This window comes from Podarcis cretensis, assembly GCF_951804945.1.
Source record: "Podarcis cretensis genome assembly, chromosome: 3".
NCBI lineage: Eukaryota > Metazoa > Chordata > Lepidosauria > Squamata > Lacertidae > Podarcis > Podarcis cretensis.
Window position 1 is genome coordinate 71,144,243 of NC_137172.1, and position 22,970 is coordinate 71,167,212.

The following is a 22,970-nucleotide window of genomic DNA, read 5'->3' on the forward strand; positions in this document are numbered from 1 at the left end:
TGCCTTTGCAAAATACCTTTATTAGTTTTGTATTGTAGCATTTATAGTAGTAACATTCCCTAATATTGCATACTGTTCTTATTTGTAAGTTTATTCAGCCTCTAGTGTGTCTTCAAAGATGCAGTATCAATCAAATTACAAATGAATGTTCAAAAACACAGTAACAATAATGACCAAGGGCAACTCTTATTGGAGATGTGAATCTTTGTAGCAGTTTCATAATCTGTATTTTTTCAAATAAATCTGCAGGTTAATAAGTTAATAAGGTTCAAGCAAATAAATCAATCTGGAATCCAATGTAAAAGTAATAATTATTTTCTGTTAAACAATCCAACTAATAATCATTTTCTAAATGTAAACCAATCATTGAATGAACGCCCATTATTTCTTTACCACACTTTTAAAAAGGCAATACTATAAATGTAATAGCAAAATGAGTAAATTATTCAATGATAAAAGTGCAGGGACCCAAACATAAAACAAAACTCAGATATGGTTTTGTATCTGAAATAAATACTTGGCATGGTTGCATAGACTGAGGTCATGTGAGAATCACACAACCTGCACCAGGGAAACACCAGAATGGTTTAATTATACAAATTCAAAAACCCCAAACCATTTTGGATTGACTACTAAATCCAGGAGACTACAGTTGCCACTCACACATGTTTTGATAAAAGGTTTCACCTCCAACATCCCTCTATTAAGCATCAAGACTTCTCAGTTTCATGCATAAGAGTGATTTTGAAGTCAAATCAAATACTGGTATTTAAAAGATCCAAATTAACCATATAAAATCGTACAGCTTCAGCAATGATTCTCGGAAGTTTCCAAATTCATGTTATAGACTAGACTCAAAGAGACATACTTCCAAATTACACATTAAATTCATTTTTCTCTAATATGTCTATTTCTTCTACAGTTTGTATAAAGTCTTGAGTTTGGCTCAGATGTAAATGTTTTGATGATAGTATCTACTGAATTCTCCAATTAAGAGCAGGCACAACTGGCAATTTTTGTAATATAGCAAAACAATGGGATACCCTGTCAACCCTGAACATTTATTTAACATACTAGAGCAATTCTGATAAATTTATCTTTTTTACTGACCACTTTCATTAACCTATATTTGGAATGAATGATATAAGACACTCAGGACCAACATTTCCAATTAAAACTATTAAAAAAGGGGACAAATTCACCCTTATATCAAGTGTTACCTGTTCAAAGCTACAAACAGAATTCATAGCTAGCTGCACAATTCTTCTCCCCACGATACATTTGATTTCCAGCAAGCATTCCTGCATTTTCCCCCTAGTTGTACCTCACTATCTTTACATAAGCTACAGCTATTAATATTACAGCACCTCCACTGGCAAACATCAACTCCATAACCCTTTAGAAGTGGACATTGCTGCTACAATGCCTTTGTGAACCTGGCTACAGAGACCTGTGCGCATCACAGAAGGCTAGGCATGTATCTGTTACTGCATTTCCAGGTCTCACAACTATGGAGAGCAAAAGTCTCCCAGGGGATGGAGCAAGATGTATGTGAGATACTGAAGTGTCTAAGAGCCGACCGGTACTCTGAGCTGCTTCACACAGAAATTCCTCACAATACGCATCTGCCACTGAAGGATAATTTTTCAACAGCTATGCAAGATGCATAAGCAACACAGCTGCTTTGTCTAAACCCAGCCTGGCTATGGCAGGTCCTTGCACTGATCACGCTCATAGGACTGGAACAAAAGACGGAAAGATCAAGATTTAAACTTTTAACATATGGATTTGTTTGCAGGTACAATATAAAGAGCTCCCTTAGATTTTGGAGTGCATCTATTTTTGCTTTTGTTTAACATTACACAATACTATGAAAAAAGGCAATCAACTGCAATTATATACAAGTTGTTTTATATACGTCACGCAGATCAATACATTTGTGGTAAGCAAAATTAATCGGAGTCCTTTAATTGTGCTACCAAATAAATAAATAAATAAATAACCACCCATGTGGATTCAAAGCTAGCGACAAAATGGTCTCTGGGTCTGAATTTAGGTTATTTTTTAAATTGCCTGGCATCATATCATTTAAACACTTTGCATAAATTGTCAGAGAAATTTGCATACTCAAAACACCTACTATCATATTTACAGTGAAACCGATCTTTATTTCAATTAACTGAAAAATATGTTCTCCCAATATAGCACTGCTGCAAACCGGAAATACTCTGACCGGTCTGTTGTTGTTGGTTTTTTTTTAAAAAAAACTTCCCGAAGAAGTCGTATGAGATGCATTAGTGTATTTGGGTCAATGTAATACATGGACTGTGTGTAAATAAAGCATGTAATCATTGTTTCAAGAAAAGAGAATATTGCAGTTTCACACACTTTGGTAGCATTTAAGTTACAACATGGAGTCTTCTATACAGAGAAACCTTCCCTCATCCTCACAAGAACACAGAGGTCATTGCAAGGCAAACTAATTTTTAACCATTTTGTAATCAGGTTGCCAACTGACCAAAAACAGCCTAGCCTGCTCTCATGCCTTTTAACAGCAACTTGATGCACAAAAATCAGCAGGTAATACATTTCACAGCATGGAGGCAAACATTATCCCACTGCCCATCTAGCTGCTGTTGAAGGAGCCAGCTGAACACTTGGCAAACCTATTTGCAATACCACTGAAGAAATAAGAGGAAGAGGGAATTTTGCTGACATGGCTAGGTAAGGGCTATATAAATTACAAAGCTACCATCCCTTTTCACATAGCAGAAAAACCATTTTTTCCCTACATTGTAAGGTTATGTCATGTAACCAGCAGTGCACCCCAGTAAGTGTTATGCTTTTAAATATAAATATATTTCATCAGTTTATCACAAAGTATCACACATAAAACTATATTTCCCACTATTTAAATAAATAATGTTCACATTTTAAGCTTAGCTTTTACTAGGAGCTCATATATACGTCAGTTCTGAAACATCTTTCTTGCTCCAACGCAAAGAGGTAGATTTAGTGTAGAATGGGCACGTGAACCCTACAGCCAAAATTTAAAATATCAACAGCTGTTTATGCGCCATTTTGCCTTTTAACAACTGCTTGAAAACTCAGCATCAGTTTCCAATGTCTTACTGAGGTCACTATTCAAGCCTTATTCTAAACTTTCAGTTGTGATTAGTCGGTTTTTCTGCACGTAAGACAATGGAAACATACACATATAAAAAAGAATGAACCAATACTTGTGTCTGACACAAAAACACATAAACGCATGAGTTTGCTTCTTCATCCGTCTCCAGCAAAACATTTCCACCTTTCCTGTCTTTGGCCCACAAATGGAGGCTACCATGATAAGCTACTGATTTTGCTTTAAACTGAATGGTTACAACTGGAATCCCTCCATTGGAGCTTCCTGCTGCTGGAACAAAAACTGCTGTTCATTTTCATCCACTGGTGGTACAATATTGGCATCCTCTTCTTCCACACCAAAGTAATGTTCAATAAGATCAAAAGCTTTTTGGTAGATCTCCTGGTTTTCATGACTTTGAAGAATTTCAATTTTATCTAGTCCTAAATTTGAGAGAGCGAGAGCGCACATGTGGTTTAAGATGTACATACTTTCTTAAACAGCTAAATAAACTGGCCATAATACGTGAGGATCATGTGAGTAGGCGGCAAAGAGGAAACACTAAATTCTAAATGCATCTGTAATATTTACTGAACCTAAGGCTTCAATCTACAATAGAGTTACTCCAAAATAATCTCACTAATTTAGACGGACTACTCGAAATGTGCTTGTTACAGACTGCAGGCAGCATGCATGCCCCCTACATTCAAAATAGTATTTCTCTTCAAATATCTACCTAGTAGACAAGAAGTGAGAAATACACAGATCAGTGGTTGCTTACATAGAGAAAACAATGTACAGTTACACCCAGTGGATGATATCCAATGAAATCATACTCAGAGTGGAGCCCTCAAAGCCTTCAATCTCAATGGGTCTACTCTAGAGTATGACTAACACAGCATAACCCACTAAACAAAATCCTCAGTTTGAAATGTTACTGCACTCAGTGCATTATAATCAGGCTTCCATATTTTTGTACATCACTGCTGCTCTCTGGCCAGTGTGAGAAGCAACTAGCCTGCCGACCAACCACAGAGCTGCCTGGGTATTCTCCACCTCTTTCCAGCTCGAAGACAGGAGAGGAAAGCCTGGGGTTCTTTGCCTGCCCATCTGCTTAGTGCCTTGGTTATACACCTGCCAGGCCAGCAGACTCCATGCCAATCTTCCTGCTGGGAAGGCTGATGGGCTGCTTCCCAGGTTGCTCCAAGTTGATGCACTAGCACACCTTGCCCTGGAGCAGCCAAACCAGCAAGCAACCTACAGGAAAAGCAGATGGAGCACTAGCATGCGCTGGGATAAAATAGGCCTTAGCAACCACAACTGGCTTTGGCAGAAAAGCCAGCCAAGATTAATGACCTTCAGTTGTTACATCTTTTTAACAGCGAGCTCAAATATACAAGAACTCCCTTCAGGGCCTTGTTAAGAAATTTGCAATCCTCTCCCAAAGATTTATAAAGAAGGGTAGATTACGTTGGGACATGTAATATTACGAATGATTCCAAATTTGGAAGATTTGGTTCTGCCTGTGATTCTATTGCTCACTAGCTCAATTCTACTGCTTACTGCTTGCTTACTTAAATAACTTCAGAAATTTTCTTCATTTATATAAAATACACTTCTGGCCAACGTGTGGGACCTGCCTTCACTACAGAAATCAGAGTCCTCTTGCCCACTCCTATGCATGTTTACTCAGGACTATGTCTCGGTGTTAAATGGGGAACAGTCTCAGATAAAACTGCATAGGGCTGCTGCTCTAATTTCTAAACAAAGATTTCAGCAGAACAACAGTAACCCAACTATTCAGTGGAATTATTTTATACTGGTAATAGGCTTGCAGCATTCACACCACAATTTCTTACCGTACGCTTCCTCTATACGGGCACAGTAAGGATTAACCCCAATCCCATTTTGTTTAGATTCTTGCTCTCCATGTCGCAGAATGTTTTCAAGTCCGTTCAGTGCCACCTGAACTATTTTAGAATCCATCACAGTCAGAAGATCACAGAGAGGCTTGGTACAGCCTAAAGCCACCAAATAACTTTGGTACAGTAGGTAAAAAACAAACAAACAAACAAAAAACCAGAAAGAGCAAAGAGGCTTGGATCAGTACTTATTTGATGCAACACTGTCCCAGGATAGATGCATGAAGACACTTTCACAAACAACATAGAGGACACACTTGACTTTTTAGAGCATATTCCTGTGTATGTACACACACATTTTAATACATGAAATATACACACCCACACACCCATGCACAAGCACACATACACATATTATATCAATTAGCTATACTTCTACAATGAAAGCCATGTTGATTTTAGCTCTCCTTTCTGCATAAATCGAAATAAATTATAATTTCAAGTACTAGAAACACAGAAAAGTATTCATGGCATCATACAATAGTTTAGAAAATGATCGGGGGAAAGTCAAAATATCCACTCCCATCACCTATGAATCAATTGCAATCCATTACCTAATCTGTTCAGGAGTCCCTCCTGATGTTGCATTAGTGATGGCCCATGCTGCTTCTTTTATAGTGCGAAATTCAGCTTTCTGAAGAATTTCAATCAATACTGGAAATATATTTGCATCTATAACAGCCTAGGAGAAAAAGGAATAGTGGAACACTGAAGTATAACTTAAAGTCGATAAACTAACCAGTGAACTTAACTGAAAAGTACATTTTAAATGCATTCCTTGAAAAGACACAGTGATAATTTTTCTGGAAAAAGAAAATGACCCCAGGGACTTTATGAAAAATTGGCAATTTATGCTTAGCAAGTTGTCCATAACACTTTGCTTACTTTTCCCAGAACACTGGCAAGTTCAGAATGGCCTTTACACAAATCTCATTCAGATAATATGCCATGGGAATTTTAGTTTCTTTGGAGAAATTGGCAAATTGTATCTTACCCAAGAATACTCCTGTTTGTTTGACAAGCAGTGAACTGGATGTTATCCGCTGTCATTTTTATCTAACAGACAACTGACTTTGAAAACTGGCCCCAAGTTGGAGTAGCAGTATCAACCCTTCTCACAAAGATGAGGACGTGAACTGGAGCTATGCCAAGATGACCGTTTGAGGTTAATCTTTTTTCAGGCTGAGGGCCTTACTGAAGACTGCCAACCCCTACAAGGGCTCTACACACACACACACACACACACACACACAGAGAGAGAGAGAGAGAGAGAGAGAGAGAGAGAGAGATACCCATATAGGAGCCTCTCCTATCTCAGAAGGTTTGCCACCCCTGATTTAAAGGCAATCATGAGCACATTCTTTTGCTATGATGCAGTGTTTGTTAAGATATTCAGTCTACGTTCTGGGGTATATATCCCAGCTATTCAGCATAATTCAGCATGTGGAAGATACAAAGATTTGCATCAGGAACAAATGGAGAAGTAGTTAAGTAAAGGCAAATATGACATGGTCCACTGCTATGTCAGCACTGTCAGAAAGACCCAAATATATTACCTGAATTTGGCCTCTGTTTCCTGCAGTAATATTAGAAACTGTCCAGCAAGCTTCTTTCCGTATAGATTCCTTGGGACTACTCAGCAAATGTAAGAGACAGGGTAATGCAGAGCAATTTAGAATTACCTAAAATAATTTGAAAGATGAAAAGTTCTGCCTAAGCAGTGTATAATCAAATGTAGTCCATATATCCAAACACAGCCCATATGGTTGAAATAAATAGTCACAGGTATAGTTACAACTGCAGAGTTATTTTTAAATACTATAATGGCATATGCAGTATATTTACAGAATAAGTTACGATCACATGTTTTTGAAAAAAATGTTCTATTTAAGATCCCAATAAAGTCACAAGAGGCAATACAGCGGAAATGGTGCACAAAAACAGAATGGGAGTTTTAGCTCTAACAGAAAATCTGACAGAATCTCATTGCTACCTAAATTCAAAGAGTTGGATCTAACTGTCAGAAAAAGAATTATAAATTCGCAGCCCTTCTCCACCAGCACTATAAGAATTTGCACAATGCTGTAACAGGTAAGCTGTACGGCAGGGATGGGGAATGCTTTACAGTTTGAGGGTCATAGTCTCCTGTGGGCAACTTTCTGGGAGGCCAGAAACGAAAGTGTGGAGATCAACAGGTGTGACTTTTATTTTACCTTTGTCAAGTAGGCTACATTACTGCCATGTAAAAGCCAGAGGCTTCCACGCACACCTACATCTTTCCATTCAGCCAAGCAAGCAGCATTGTCACAGTTCAAGGGTGCACTGCAGTGAGACAACAGAGGAAGGAAAGGGTGTGTGTGGCCTGGGGAAGCATTGGGGCCAGACAGAAAGGTCTAGCAGGTCACTTGTAAGCCTCAAGGCCTGAGATTCTCCATCCCTGTTCTATAGCCATTCTCATGCTTCCAGTTACACAAGAGCATCATCACCCTGGGATTTAGTTTTGCTTTCCTTGTATGAGTGTGGAAAATTACACAACAGCCCTCTGGTGAACAGAAGACATCTTCCACTTGTCAAAAGTCGCCTCCAGTTTCAATTCAAAATGTAAGCAGAAATATGAGAAAGTGGGAATTTTATATTCCGAGGGCAATTACAAAGTGCTAGAAAATCAGACTATGTAATTGAATTTTTTTTTTTTTGGAGGGGGTTGATTACAGACTGGGCACCTTACAAAAGAAGATTGTTTTAAAAATGGTGTTCAAGATTCAAAAAGGTATGACTGTGGAGAGGTGAGGAGCAGGCCAAGCTATAGCATGCACCATAATTATGTTTAATAATCTTGTACACTTGTTCAGGTGCCAACACCTTCTTAATTTGTACTTTGCTATAAAACCACCAAGGTCTGCTTTTTATGATGCCCTGCTTTAAAACATTCAGAATGACAAAAGTCTGACCTCAGCCACAGTAACTTTAGCATATAACTGCATTACTATTAATTATTGCTATTCTTTAGTTTCTAACTTAGTGAAGCAAGAAAATACACATTTCAGTGAAATAATGTCAGTTGCTGCAAAGAATATGGCTTTTTGATAGTTTAAGGGCAGTTCTTCTGCAAGACAGGCAGATTTCCCCTAGACTATACATAAGTCTGGATAACATTCCATCTGTTCAATCTGCACCATCTATATCCATTGCAAAATATTAACAAAGTATCCTGTTGCAATCTCTTGAAACCGCCCCCCCAAAAAACAAAGTTAAGCCATTACACATTGTCACTGAAGTTTTTCAAAAAGCTCCACTGACCTGTGTTTGAATATCATCACCCGTAACAATATTTCCTACTGCTCTTAATGCAGGCGATACCACTTTGTAGTCATTGTGCCTGGAGAAAACAAAAGTGCATAGAGCAGGTTAAATTATTCTCAGACCCTAAAATAGATTACCGTATTTTTCTGTGTATAAGACTAGGGTTTTTTTTACCAAAAAAATTGGTTTAAAATTGGGGCTCGCCTTATACACGGGTAGTGCTGAGGGGTGTTTTCTTAATTTGTAGTCCCCCAAAATAGGGGGTGTCTTATACATGGGTGCGTCTTACACATGGAAAAATACGGTTATTTGTTTGGAGATGTCACAGCATGCAAGTCTCAGACACAGACAAGAATGGAAGACTGAACACATGAGCTAAACCAGCAGCTGTCTGGATTATGGCTTATTATCAATTTTTATACTAAATTCCGATGTTGAGTTATGACAGCTCTTTAGCCCAGAAGAGGTAAAGGTTCTGATATGTTTGGGGGAACCCCAGGATTTACTGGGGAGGTGGGATGGAAAACATGTTGAAGATCTGTTAGGAGAGAAAGAGAAAACCAGGAGGAAGGGGGAATGGAATGGAGTATCCAGTCTGCATGGCTGGCACAGAAGGAGTTCCCACTGCAACAGTTCCTTTCAGGTCCCACTTGTACATACAAATAACAAACTCATTCAGTGCTATTTCTTCCATAGCCAAGACAGTACTATCTACACACAAGGGTGAAGGGTTAACAGGCTGGCAGGGAACTCCAAAGTATGTAGAAGTACAGAAGAACACTTTTTGCGGGGTGGGGGGGGAGAGGGAATAAAGCTGGAAAATCCACAAAAAAAGCTGAATGAGGATTAAGCATACTTAGGGGACACAGAATGCTGACTGTTTGTGGAGGGGGAAGACATGGTATACCTTAGAAAGGGGGGAAATAGCCCTCCACACTGCAGCATTTTGCTTCAGGTCCTATTGCTTATATTGTACAACGTAAATCCAATTTTTGCTAATAGATAAAAATAAACTGGACTGGTTATATGCCTCTCAAATACCTACACTTTACAAGTTTCTTTCTTAGCATCTGGCAGAGTTTCAAATGTGCCACAGAATATTTAAGATAATGCAGAGGAGGAAAGGTTGGTGCTGTGACAATCACTGCAGATGTATTGGGTGGGTGAGGGAATCATAAAGGTCCTAAGGACAGAGGGAAAACTGTTGTGTTACAGTGGGGTTCAAAAAGACTACATTACTTTTGACACATTGGTTTGAGAACACAACTGTTGATATCTTTGGCTGCAGATTCCTAGTATCGTAATTCTTCTATTAAAAAGGGACTTACATCAGAAGTTCTACTAATCTTCGGCAGACTCCAGAGTCAATAACTGCTTGGATTTTATCGTTTGGTCCATCGGATAGGTAAGAGAGGGCCCAGCAAGCATCTGCTAATACATCTGGGTCGCTGCTAAACAACAGTCTTGACAAAACACCTAAGCAAAGACGAACCTTCAGGAGTGTAAAAAGAAGAAGAAAATGCACGTTATCAGAAATGTCCTCTTTTTAGAAATTTCATATCTGTTGCAAGCAGTTTTATAAAGAGCTGAAACCCTTCCTTTGGTATTAGTTCAGTTCATTCCACAACAAAACAGTCTGACTAAAAATTGACCCACCAATTAAGACTGAAGAAAGATTGGTTTGTATTGACTTTGCATGAGGAAATACACTGTTTTAAAGCAATTTATGCTTTTGACCATTATAGCACCTCACAGAGTAGAAATTGGACTCTACCTTGCTGAAATCAGGAGGTGGGTTCTTGCCCCTACAGAGGTTTGAAAGTGCCCAGACTGCATTTCTAGTCGTCGTAAGTCTGTTTGAATGTGTTAGCAGTCTGTCAAGAAAAACAAACAAATTTGAAATAGAATACAGCATCTAAATTACATAATAGCACAATCATGTGTGCTCAGCAGTAAGTGCCACTGAGTTCAATGGGTTGTACAGGAAGATGTGCATGGGATTACAGCCTTAATTATTCATAACAGTTTTCAAGCTAACCTTTTAAAACCTGAAATTAAGCCTAGCTATTTCCAATGTTTAAACATGTGTAAAATTAATATTTATTGCCAGAGATTATCAGTACTTACTGTAAGAGAGGGGGAAGTATTCCACAGCTTAGCACGTAATCTCTACATTCTGCATTGTCGCCAGCAATATTACCAAGAGCCCACACTGCCTTAGAAACAAAGGGTTAAATTAATATTAATACATTTTAAAAAATATTTAACTGCAACTCTTGTACACTGCTGTCTTCACATTACAGAATTAGCATTTTTAAAAAATAAAATAAAATAAAACTCAAGAACATATGACAAGAAGCTATGACCTAAATTAAGCTTATTACAATAAAAAAATGGAAAGCGCCACCCTGAGTTTACCTCTGCAGCTTAATCTGTTGTAAAGTTGCAACAGAATATAATAAATCAGGCTGTTCAGTCCCAGCACAACAACGGCACCTATATGCCAGCACCAAACACAATCCCAATAGCAAAGGAGCAGTCACTGAAAGAATGAATGTATCAGAAGCTTATAATGACCATGGATAACTAGCTTGCCAAGGGAATGGAAATCTCATAATAGGCAGCATTGTCCAGGTACCTACATTGCATCCCAGGGGCTATTCAAGTGGTTCAACATGTGCCTATTTTACTGGAGACAACTATCAATGGAGAGTGGCTAAAGCTCCATAGGTAAAGGTAAAGGGACCCCTGACCATTAGGTCCAGTTGTGGCCGACTCTGGGGTTGCAGCGCTCATCTCGCTTTATTGGCTGAGGGAGCCGGCGTACAGCTTCCGGGTTATGTGGCCAGCATGATGAAGCTGCTTCTGGCAAACCAGAGCAGCGCACGTAAACGCCGTTTACCTTCCCGCTGGAGTGGTACCTATTTATCTACTTGCACTTTGACGCACTTTCGAACTGCTAGGTTGGCAGGAGAAGGGACCGAGCAACGGGAGCTCACCCCATCGTGGGATTTGAACCGCCAACCTTCTGATCGGCAAGTCCTAGGCTCTGTGGTTTAACCCATAGCACCACCCGCGTTCCTCAAAGCTCCATAAAAGTCTCCTCTATCAGGCAGAGACAAATTTGTTTTGCCTGAAACAATTCATTTCTGCACGAGAGGCTGTGGTTAAGTAAGATTTGTAACCACAGAACCAACCTCGGCTGCAGATCATGGTTAAGGGTGAGAAACCTTAACCACAATCCCAGCTTCTATCAACCCATTAAGCAAAACTCTGTGAACAAGCCTCAGGCTCAGGAAATTAACACTAAGCCACAGTTTAACATTACTTCGAAACTAGATCAATGTGTTGGCGCTGGGCCTCATTTCCAAGTTTGCATGGTCCTGTCTCCTGAGGTTCGTTGAAGCCCAACACTTTACTACTATTGTTTTCTAATTTAAGTGATAAAAAACCACAGAAGTTACCTGTTCCTGGACATCTTCATGTTCAGAGTTCAGCAACTTGATAAAAATTGGGACAGCTCCAGTCTCGATTACCACTTTGGTGTGCAGAAATGTCCCAGATGCTATATTTGTAAGAGCCCATGCTGCTTCAAACTAAAAGACAAAAATACAGTTAAATAAAAAAACTATAAAATGTGGATTAAGATTAAGAACATAGGAATAGCCTGCTCACGACAGTGGCCAACTAGATGCCCTTGGAAATTCAGCAAGCAAAACCGGAGTACAGCAGCCCTCTCTCCATTTTATTTCCTAGGTACAAAATACACTCTGTAACCACATTTTCCATTTCTTGTGATGAAATAAGCCAACATTTTATTTTGAAAGTATATTATTGAAAATAAGTAATGTTGGAGAAATATGGGTTGAAATTCCTGCTCAGCCACGAATCTCCCACTGCTAGTCTTGGGCAAATCACTTTCTCTCAGCCTCACAGGATTGTTAAAATGATACTGATATATGTGGATACCCTTTCCCGAATGGTGGGAGGCAGATGTAATAGAATAAAATTATTTCACAAGTAGGCTCTGTGGAAGAAGCAAAGAAAGACCATGGCAGCTGCATGAGCAGCCAGAGGTCCAGTCCAATGTTGCCGCCACTTACATACCACTTTACAGTGTTTGTGTATGTATGTTTTGACATGTTTGCAATGAAACATTGGGATATCTCTCAATGGAAGTATTCTGCAAAGCTGCCTCGTAGATGTACCGGGGCACAGATCGCAATCTCTCTCCCACAACCAGTATCCCTCCCTAATACAGAGGAGAGGATTAGAAGCATGTGCAAAAAGCAGAATTCAAATCCTTATTTCCTGATCTCTAATGCAGCACTATTGCTCGTTGCACGACTGCATCAGGCCAGGTGCTGCCTCCTTTATTATTATTTGTTTTATATACCATACAGCTCTTCATTTTTTTTAAAAAAAATAATAATCCCAGGGCAGTTGACACAATGTAACATTAAATTTGAGAAATCAAGTTAACATATACATTTAAGACCCACAAACATATTCAACACAGAGAAAAGCAATACAGCGGGAGAAAACCTTATCATACAACCTCATGACTACAGAAAAAAAGTCAACCATGCAGCTTATGGAGACCCAAAAGCCAAACAAAACAGGCACACTTTCAACTGGCACCAAAACTGAGCCACTGTAAGCACTTGTTGCACCTCCAGAGGCAGGAAATTTCAAATGTAGGATGCTACAATGGAATAAAAGCCCTTCAGGCTCTACCCAAAGACAAAATTACAAGGAAAGTCAATATGGCTACCTTTAATTTGTATTTTTTATTGTGTGTGTGTATTTGTCTCTTCATGTCTGGTACGTCTCAGAGGAAAAAAAACCACCATCTCCCAGCAGAAGGATCTGAATTCTTCAAATGTTGACATTTTCCTAATGCCTTAGCACGTATATTATTAAGTGAACTCACCTGAAGAGTGCAATTGTCATTCTTTTCTAGAAATTTCACAAATCTCTGCACAACTCCTGGTTTTTGTATGACTTCATCTATTGGAGGATTAGGTTCTGAAAATAAAGGTTAATTAGACTGATTAAAACAAATGTTAGGCCAAAGTTCAGCCAAGGAAACAGGTAAGCAGCAGATATAGCTGCTAGGCTGCTGGGTTTGGATGAAGAATTCCAAATAACTGTCTCTGTTACTCATAGGGATATAATAAAGTTAAAATGTTGCTAAGATCTCCCTGGAGATAGGGTAAAGTAAAAATATAACAGATCTATGTTTTGCCAAGTCAGCAAAGGAAAATAAGCTAACCAAGAAAATCTAGTTGATTAAACGATAAATCAGCTGGAAGATGACCAATCATGTACTGTGTATAATTGTATAACCTCAGTGAGTGAGCACAGATGCAAACAGTTAAAACATGAAGGGGCCAGCTGGATTTGACCAAAGCTGCTGCTTGTCCAGTTTTCTAGTTATGAGACATATGTGTCCGAGAAGCCCATAAGTTCTTCTCCTTTCTTTGCTCCTCCAACTCTAATATTAATAGTGCCACTAAACACAGGAGGTTTGTAGCTCATAGCAATTGGTAAACTTAGCCACAATTCATTCGTCCTATCCTTTCTTGGATCAATGGCTAGTCTGGCAAGGTGGGGGAAAGTCTCAAAATCACGCTCGCTCACACAGCTTCCACAAATCCCAAAAACCAGCACAGGCTTATATAAGCATGTATATATTTTTGGCAGCTAGCATTGGAAATTCAGTTGGCTCAAGGGACAAAAGCTGCCCACCAGATGCTTCCTTTAAGCCAAGCATAAACCTCCATAATAGCTACAAGGAAGGTAGGAGGTTCAAGCTTAACCCACCCTTTTGGCCAGAGCGCATCATGGCAATTGAACACAGAGTGCCTTTGCCCCTTGAGCTCAAGACAAGCTCCAGTGATAAATGTTGAAAGTGAAAAGGGAGGGGGAAGTAGTAGCAATCTTTCTTTGTCCCTCAAGCCATTGCAGGGGCTTGATTACTTTGTGGCCATGGGTGCTCAGCTCCTAAGCCCAAAATGAACCTCTCATGGGGCCCAGCAGCATAATCCTGTGGTTGGGATGTGTGTGCTTATGCGCAAGCAGAGTTCCAAATTTATTTTTGCCACTAGTTCAATTTATGGAAATAATTTCAACACAGTTGATACAAATAACATTACTGCAGTAACAGAACACTCAACTTTCAGGACCTCCAATAAAAACAATTAATTTTAAGTCCCATACAACAAACTAGATGAATTACTGGAGCTGCAAAGAACAGTGGGATATTAAGTGAAGCGTGCAGTTGCTGTCCTGCTACCGTTTTGTTTTGTTTTCACAGAGTGACTTTTGGCATTCAGCCATCATTTCTGAATGAATACAGGCACTCATGTGATGAAAAACACAGACCACAGTCCAACAAACTGTGTTTTAAAAATAAATCTGCCCCCCCATGCAATTTGAACCCGTGGGAATAACACTCACAACTTCCATTTTCTATGGAAAAAAATAGAATTTACCTTTAGAAAGCAGTTTTCTAAATCTTTGAGTAGCTGCAAGTTGTTGGTCAGGATCTTCTGAGAAAACCATCTGCACCATATCATAGGTAATGACATCTTCCTAAAAAGTAAAAGCCGTTATCACTCTGACATCTTTCAGCTACAACTGTCAAAATGCTCTCTCTGTTGGGGGTAATTTACCTCAGGAATAGGCACTGTAGAGCTCACATCAGGATCCTGGATTGGACTTTCTTGCATTGACTCTTCATTTCCCAGTAGAGCAACATTTCTGCGTTTAAATAACTAAGAAAAAAAAAATCAGGTTTGTTTTCAGATTGAGGAGGGAGAGAACTGCATTTAAAATTTGTTTACATAAATAACCCTCAATTTTAAAACCCATTTGACCAACCACCTCCATTTCCAAGTTGTTCAAACACGAAAATCATTCGCTTCCTCTGACAGCCTCTTTAAAATCAGGGATTTCAATAAAAGTTTAAGCACACACCCAGTTACATTTTAACTCGATTTGGTAATGGTCATAGGCAATGCTGGAAACAGCAAGAGAAGAGCCGGATCAAATTTTGCAGAAGAGGGGAAACAATACATACAATTCCACAACCTGAATCTGATCTCAGTCTTGGCTTCCACACATATCTGAACTGGCCGTAGAAGGTTTCCAGTTTAGGTGTATTACACAAACTCCAAAATTCAACATTATAAACCTAAAGCTATTTTATCTAGTAGCTAATAATTCTCTGTCTCGAGAGTTAGATTTCGGTGGGGGAAGGGAAAAGAGGGCAAATCTACTGTGGACCAATAACTTATTGTCCTGATGTGCCCTATTGCATTTTTCAAACAAATACAGTTCTGACACCAGATGCTGAGAACAAACAGAAGATGGCAAACACCATCATGTTCCATTTGTGTCCAAATGCACCTGGCAGATTACTGAAAAACAGCTGCCCTTTGGCTGATCCGCAAGGCAATATCCTCTACAGTTAAAATAAAATACCTTTAAAAACTAACACTACTTTTCTAAAAGTATATTCGCACAATAATCACTTACTGTAAACATGGGTCTATATGCAAGTAGAGCAATACCACAAATAAAAACACAGTGGTGTGTTAGCAAATAAGCTAACTTTCTTTGGGTAGTAAAAACAACTGACAGTACATCACAAAAGCTGAGGTTTCGTCGGCTCCCTAATGCCTCTTGGTTTAGCAGACCATGGCAACTTCCATATGTATAGATGCACAGTACTCCTAAACTGAATAATGTCACTTATTTATCTATAGATCTTTTATATTGCAAGTCAGCCAAAAAAAGGTGGCTAACAAACAGGACAATCACTAAACAACAAGCAATCACTAAACAAGACACAAATTTAATAACAAAATCCTATGCACATCTATGCAGAAATAAGTCCCGCTGAATTAAATGAGATTTACTTCCAGGTAACTTGGATTGCAGGCATAGAGCCAGATTCAACTAAGTTGTTGTGATAGAGGAAGCTAGTGCAATAACTACTCCTAGCAAAACAAGGCTTTCCCCCTGCCACCATCTCCCAAATCTGCTTGGGAGGGTCAGGAGAACCCCCTCCCCCCGAAAAGCACAAGGGAGGAAAGGAAGCGTGCTCTGTCTGGCAAGCAAAAATGCTTGTGCTGATAGAATGATCACCTTAGCGTGAGACTGAATCCCTCCCATAATCTTCAAAGACTTACTTGTTCTTCCCTTTTCTGTTTACGAAGCTGAATACCTTCCTCTTCTCTTCGTCGCCGCATCTCTTGGGGATTGAGGGCATTGTTTTTATAACTTTTCATTCTGTAGTGATCCTTTTCTGGGCTTGCCATGGTATCTACAATAAAGAGCAAGAGAATTGATTGCATTTTCTTCTCTGGACTGCCAGTCAAGGCCAAGGTAACAAGAGGCGATAACCTAGAGCCAATCCACACCTCACATTTAAAGAACATTCAATGCACTTTTAATACATACTGCTTCCACTAAAGATCCTGGGAACTGTAGTTCCCCCCCCCCCCGAGCTACTGTTCTAAGTGCCCTTAGCAAACTACATTTCTCAGGATTCCTTGGGGCAAGTCATGTGCTTTAAGTGTGTGCTGGATGTGCTTTAAATATATGGTGTGAATCTGGCCCTAGAAAGAATATATGAATATTTACTGTTCTGCATATTATTATGTCTGTGTAGGCAGCATCAGCATGTAACACAGGAATTTCTGCTACTACCAGATACAGCTTTACAATATGTGAACAAGCAGCTGGAGCAAGTCTCCTATGAGGAAAGATTGCAGCATTTGTGGGGGTTTTTAGTTTCAAAAAAGGGCACCACTCCTGAGAGGGCACTACCACCTGTTGCCACCAAGCATACTTCAAACAGAAAGGGTGCATGGAGCAGAAGATCTTAAATAAGATATTACAATGTATTCCAATTTACAGGAAGTGGATGTGAATGTTTCTTACATGAATTGACATAACAGACCTAATTCAAAGATAAAATGCTCAGAACACCTCAGATACAAGGATCTTCAACTGAATCACTTCAAAAAATCAGGTGCTGGACACCAAATGTATAGTTAGGGTTGCCAGTGGACTAGAAGAAACTAGCCTTTAACAGTGGCTTGATATACAGTAAGCAGGAGGATGCTTGTCACAGTGCGTGCATCACATGCTCAAGTCCTCACCTCAAGCTGCTGTTAACAAGACACAATTACAGAAAGGGGATGAAATGTTGGCACCCCCATACTGTCTAAAAATTACGGGCAGCTTTTGAATAAATCTGCTCGCCACGGCAAGTGTGGTGCCACCCTCTGGCAAGTGTGACCAGCAGCACTGTCTTCCCATTTTGAAACTGCAGAGGTGGGTGGAGATTGCTGGACTGTTGCACCATGACACCACCAGCTCCAAAGTTGGGAGGAAGGCTGGGAATTGTTTGACAGCTGCATGGCCAAATCACCCAACACAGCCTTGGTCATTCAGGGCCAGATCTATAAGTCCCAGGGCCCCTGATTACTGACATGTCCCTGATTTCCTCCCTGAAGGAGTGCAAAGTGGCAGGTGGTCCCCTTGGCAAATGTGGAAAGAGGGTCACATTGGGTGCTGCTGCCTGAAGGCTACTGGGGTGTCTTAGTCACCAGGGACCCTCCCGCCTCCCCCCCCCCCCAATGGTTGGGGGGGGGCGCGGGGGCGCTTGACAGGCGACGAGAATTCTTAGAATTCTAGAGCACGTGAAGAGTGTCGTTTTTGTTGTTTCCCGGAAAAAAATCTACCCCTGCCCTACGTCCTGCCTCAAAGGCAACCAGCAAGTACAAATCACCAAAATCAAACCGGCAGATTCCGGGGGGCGGGGGGAGCCCGTGCCAGGGGAATCCCCGTCAAAACAAGACGGCCGAGTCCCCGCCTCGTGGAGCATCAGGACCAGCAAGTAGGGGAAGATCGCGTGAAGGAACGAAGGTAAGAATAACACTTGCAAACCAGTTATTAATACAGACAAATATATATGTGCGCGCGCGTGCATATGCCCTATATATACACATATTTGCTCGGAAATGAGTCCCACCGATGTCAGTGTGGATTACGCGCACAGGACCGCAGCCATGAGTTTCCACCAGAAAGCAACAGCCCAAAAAGGGGGTGGGGAGGGGGGGGTGCAGCACTGTCCCGCACGCCTGTGGGTCGGGAGGTGACAGGGCAGCAGCGTCAGCGTCCTTTAAAGAAATAGGGATGCGGAGGCAGCAAAGCGTCCCTTGCATTTTGAGCCATCCTCCTTTCCTCCCGCCCCCCGGAATCCAGTGGCAGGAAGGAGCTCGCCCCGCGCCCCTTGCTTCACACTCACGCACCCATTGCGGGCAGCCCCCCGCCGCTTTCCCCTCCGCAGAGCAGCAGAGCGGGCAGATTCGCCGTCCAAGATGGCGGCTCCAGGCGCGCCGAAGAAGCCGGTCCCTCCTCTCCGCCCAGCACCACCCGCGCGCCGGCACGCGCGCGCGCGGAGGGGGAACGAAGCCGCCAATGGCGAGAAACGGGGCTCGCGGTTTTCCCGCTGCCCACGGAAGGCACGCCCATAGAGCTAGGCAACAGCGGAAGAGCGACACGCGGCTGTCAGCGCGCGGGTTGACTAGGTGACGTTTTGCTCCGCATGAGGGGAAAAAGCAGAGCGAAACAAGGCACAGGCGCGACGGAACGCGGAAAATGCGCATCATGCAGCAGAGCTCTGGACCGGGCTGTTTGGTGATCGAAACCACCATAATAACCCCTTCCCAGCTACCCATGATAAGAGGGAGATAAAGGGGCTCTCGTGAGAGGGGTGGAAGAAGGGGTCGGTCGGTTTCTATCGCTGCAGGGAAGCGATTAATTGGCTCGCAGTGCCCGATTTACATATAAGCTAAACAAGCTATAGTTTAGGGGCCCCTAAAAAATATAAAGGGGAAAAAACTGGATGTACATTTCCAAAATATAAGATTAAAAACATATAAAACCTACATACAGCAACTGTGTTTTGTGTTGTGTAGGCTTCTATAATGTAAGTAATGGGCTATGCCTGCTAGCCTGCTCCCTAAAATATCACTGGTTTGCGCATTTCTATATATAGGGTGCCTACATTATGCATGGACTGGTTGCATATATTCATATAGCAAATATTCAACACGAAAAACAGCGACAATTTGTTGTTGACAAAGGACAGCTGGACATATAAAGGGCCCCATTACTTTCAGTAGCTTAGGGCCTCATCAAACCCAAACCCGGCCCTGTAAATATACACTAGTAAAGGAGGACTAACAGTGCAGTCCTAACCATGTCTACTCAGAAGCCCTTTTGTGTTCCATGGCACTCCCACCTAATTATACTTTTGAGAGCTTCAAAGAGGAAACTAATAAGCAAGAAAGAGAACTCTGTAGGTCAGTTTTCCGCAACCTGGTACCTTACTGGAAATTTTTGGGTTGCAACTGTTGCACGACTTTCAGTCCAAATCATATCCAGTATAGCACCAGGTTGCGGGAAACTAAAAGAAGTTTAGTTTAGAAGTTCGCTCTCTTATACTTCGTTTCCTCTTCGTGGAATTCTGTAGGAAACAGCATCCTGTCTCCGCAACCAGATGATGCCTACGGGAAGTCCGCGCAGGCTTGGTAGGATTGGGAGGTGTAGCCCAAAGCATCTCCAGGGCACCTCCTTTGGGTAGGCCAACATAGACTCTACTGGGGAGCGTGCGTAAACTGCGCGTGCGCAAGGGTCGGGTTACACCACGGCTGCCCGTGAAACGAAAGTGTAGGCTTGTTTCCCTTTTTTAGTAAGTCTAGGAGTCACGTGAGAAGATAGCGCCGGGAGAGCGCGCGCGCGCGTCTGGGCGACGTACGCGGTGGGCTCTTCTCCGCTCGCGCTGGGCTCCTGGCAGCCGCGGTAGGTGTCGAGGTGTTTATATCCGCCTCGTGCCAAGGGGGCGTGGCTCCCGCCGGGAAGGGCGCAGAGATGGAGTTCTCCGGCAAAGCCCGGCAGGGACAGCAGCGGCTTCTGCAGGGGGCCCCGTCCGCTGGCGCCCGCGCACCGCCGCCTTCTCCCGCCCGCGGTGAGTGAGACCTGGAGGGATGTCGCTTCACATTTCGGAGCTGTCTGGCTTGAGAATGAATCATTGGCGTGCAGAGTGTCGAGAGAGACCTGCGACCACACATTCACACGTGCGAGTCGCCCGCTAGATTGATATGCACGTGGGAACCGTCTCTGGACGGAATATGGGTCTGTCTTTATAAACGTCAGGCGCTTATATAGTATGTAGGGCAGCAGGATCCACCGTGCTCTCGTGCTGCCTATGAGCATGAGAGCAGAGCCTCTCTCATTCATATATATATATATATATATATATGCCAATGAGCTCTCATGCTCATATATACATATATATGGGGTGAGAGGCAAAAGGAGCTTGGCCCTCATTTCCGAACTCTTTTCATTAATATATACTGTACTCTTGTTTTTCCTTTGCCCATGCACAATATCTTCAAAGCACACTAAAAACAGTCTTTCTCTTGGTCTGAGTATTGCAGTTTATTCCTCACAGAGTTACAATTTTAAGGCAATGGCAGCTCCAAGCCATCTAGCACTCAAGAGCAGGCACTACCAAGGGACTCCCCCAAACTTGGAACTGCCTTCTAGGTATGAGCTTAGCAAGCAAGCGTTTCTTTCCAACAGAAGAATATGCAATGGCCTCATCATTTACTCTTAATACTTTGCTTTAATGCAGAAAATGGCCAGGAGCTGTATGAATGCCCAATGTGTCACCTTGTTTGTACTGATTACCCAATTCTGCAGGAACATGTTGAATTACACTTGGAGGAATGCACCTTTTTAGAAGGTAAGGGGAAGATTCCAAAATAGGAAAGACATATTTTGTGTATTGACGAAAGATGTAATGTTTCATTCAGGAGAAGCTGGTATTATCCAAATAATGCAAGGTAACATGAAATCATATGACTTGGAACTTCATATATCATTCTTAAAAAGTAGAAAACAATGCAGTATAACAACAACAACACTTTCAGAACTGGTAGCAAGTTTGTTTTGTATGTCTCTTTCCTCTAAAGCTAGAGACTGTATTAGTAGAGACACCTAAATAGCATATATCTGTGCCCTGGGTGGATAAAAAACTGAATTAAAGAAGACATTTGAGGAGTCGATTAAAACACAAATCACTTATTTTTGTTTTTTAACATAGCACGGTTAAATCTGAATACAAGCATAAGCAACTTCTTAAAAGCCGAATCAGTGGCCTTCAATCAAATGTAATGAGTTAAGGCTGCCTTAAAAGAAATAACTGTTTTGGGCACAAGTGAGGTACTTATCATGGTTTTGGTACTGGGAACCAAGGATTGGTTAGTCACCACAGGCACAGAGATCCAGGCCCTGGATCTACAATCGTGTTTGTATTTCATTGAGAGGATTACCCCCTAAGCCCATTTTGGTGGACTCTGCAACTTGACCGGTTCCCAAATTATCAATATTATGGACTGCAAGAAGATCAAACCTATCCATTCTGAAGGAAATCAGCGCTGAGTGCTCACTGGAAGGACAGATTGTGAAGCTGAAGCTCCAATACTTTGGCCACCTCATGAGAAGAGAAGACTCCCTGGAAAAGACCCTGATGTTGGGAAAGAGAAGGGGAGAAGGGGACAAGGAGAAGGGGACAACAGAGGACGCGATGTTTGGATAGTGTTCTCGAAGCTACCAGCATGAGTTTGACCAAACTGCGGGAGGCAGTGGAAGACAGGAGTGCCTGGCGTGCTCTGGTTCATGGGGTCACAAAGAGTCGGACACGACTAAATGACTAAACAAGAACAACCAGCAAACAATAACAATTTACCTTTCATCTTAGGAAAATAAATTGCTCTACCAAGGAATTCACTTACTGGTCCTCGCTTCTCAAAAATGCTGGGACCTTAGCTAAACAGACAGGTACAAATGGACTGCAATGAGCAAAATCTCCACAGCATTAGCTACTATTCATTTGTGGGCTCGGGATGGGTGTGGTGCAAGGCATTACAGATATGCTGTGTAGAGGAAATGAAACAGAAAGCTGCAAGGTTAGACAGACATATATTTTGTTCATTCACAGCTAAATAGAGCATTCATATTAATGTGTTTAACCAATTTGTATGTATCATTATATCTGAACTACAAGTGAGAAGCTGGGTTTAAATCTGTGATCTAGGTGACTATGAATGGTATTAAATAATACATTCTGCCTAGGAATGTAGGTAATTGAAGTTGCAATTCTGTACACTCTGCTAGATGTCAGCCCAATATAAGCACAATGGGACTTAGCTTCCCAGTAAATGGACATAGGATTGTGCTGCAAATTTAAAACATACAGGTTATTGATAAAAACCTGGAATTTTCAGAAATATTCAACATCATCAAATATGGCAGGTCTTCTATGGCAAACGTAATGTACAACATAACCAATTCTTATGTGGCTGTAGCTCCAAAATATTCATTAGACTTTTATTTTATATAATATTGCATGACAGTGGAAAGAAACTTGACTGACCTAGAATTGGCACAGCATCTCCAGAATGAGGAAGACAGGCAAAGAAGAGCAGCAGCAGCAAAACAAGAAAGAGAAGATTTCCAAAAGCTACAGGTGTGGT

At 41.4% G+C, this 22,970-nt stretch overlaps 2 protein-coding genes across 4 annotated transcripts in view; one reads left to right on the plus strand and one right to left on the minus strand.

Annotated features, from left to right (window-relative positions):
* On the minus strand, positions 1–18,806 carry KPNA5 (karyopherin subunit alpha 5). Its single transcript, XM_079971969.1, has 14 exons — positions 18,678–18,806; positions 16,548–16,681; positions 15,027–15,128; positions 14,847–14,946; positions 13,283–13,377; positions 11,814–11,945; positions 10,477–10,565; positions 10,124–10,223; positions 9,678–9,841; positions 8,347–8,425; positions 6,603–6,728; positions 5,601–5,728; positions 4,984–5,162; positions 1–3,567 (listed from the first exon to the last, which is right to left on the minus strand). Exons 1-14 carry the CDS (start codon positions 18,679–18,681, stop codon positions 3,380–3,382), a joined length of 1,620 nt encoding a protein of 539 aa, XP_079828095.1. The 5' UTR covers positions 18,682–18,806; the 3' UTR covers positions 1–3,379.
* Positions 18,190–22,970, plus strand: part of ZUP1 (zinc finger containing ubiquitin peptidase 1) — a 14,315-nt gene continuing 9,534 nt past the window's right edge. The window contains exons 1-3 of one of the 3 annotated variants that reach the window (XM_079971971.1): positions 18,190–18,291; positions 21,068–21,178; positions 22,851–22,963. In XM_079971971.1, coding sequence (XP_079828097.1) covers positions 21,097–21,178; positions 22,851–22,963 — 195 coding nt within the window. In that variant the 5' untranslated portion in view covers positions 18,190–18,291; positions 21,068–21,096. Of the gene's footprint in view, positions 18,292–20,145; positions 20,399–20,878; positions 20,980–21,067; positions 21,179–22,850; positions 22,964–22,970 lie in introns of those variants that run through there. The other 2 variants (XM_079971970.1, XM_079971972.1) reach the window with 2 other exon arrangements.

Coding starts and splice junctions, on each gene's coding strand:
- KPNA5 (XM_079971969.1), bottom strand. Junction 10,224..10,476: donor ATACTTCCCCCTCTCTTACA/GTAAGTACTGAT, acceptor TTTTCTTGACAG/ACTGCTAACACATTCAAACA. Junction 5,163..5,600: donor GGGACTCCTGAACAGATTAG/GTAATGGATTGC, acceptor ACTGTACCAAAG/TTATTTGGTGGCTTTAGGCT.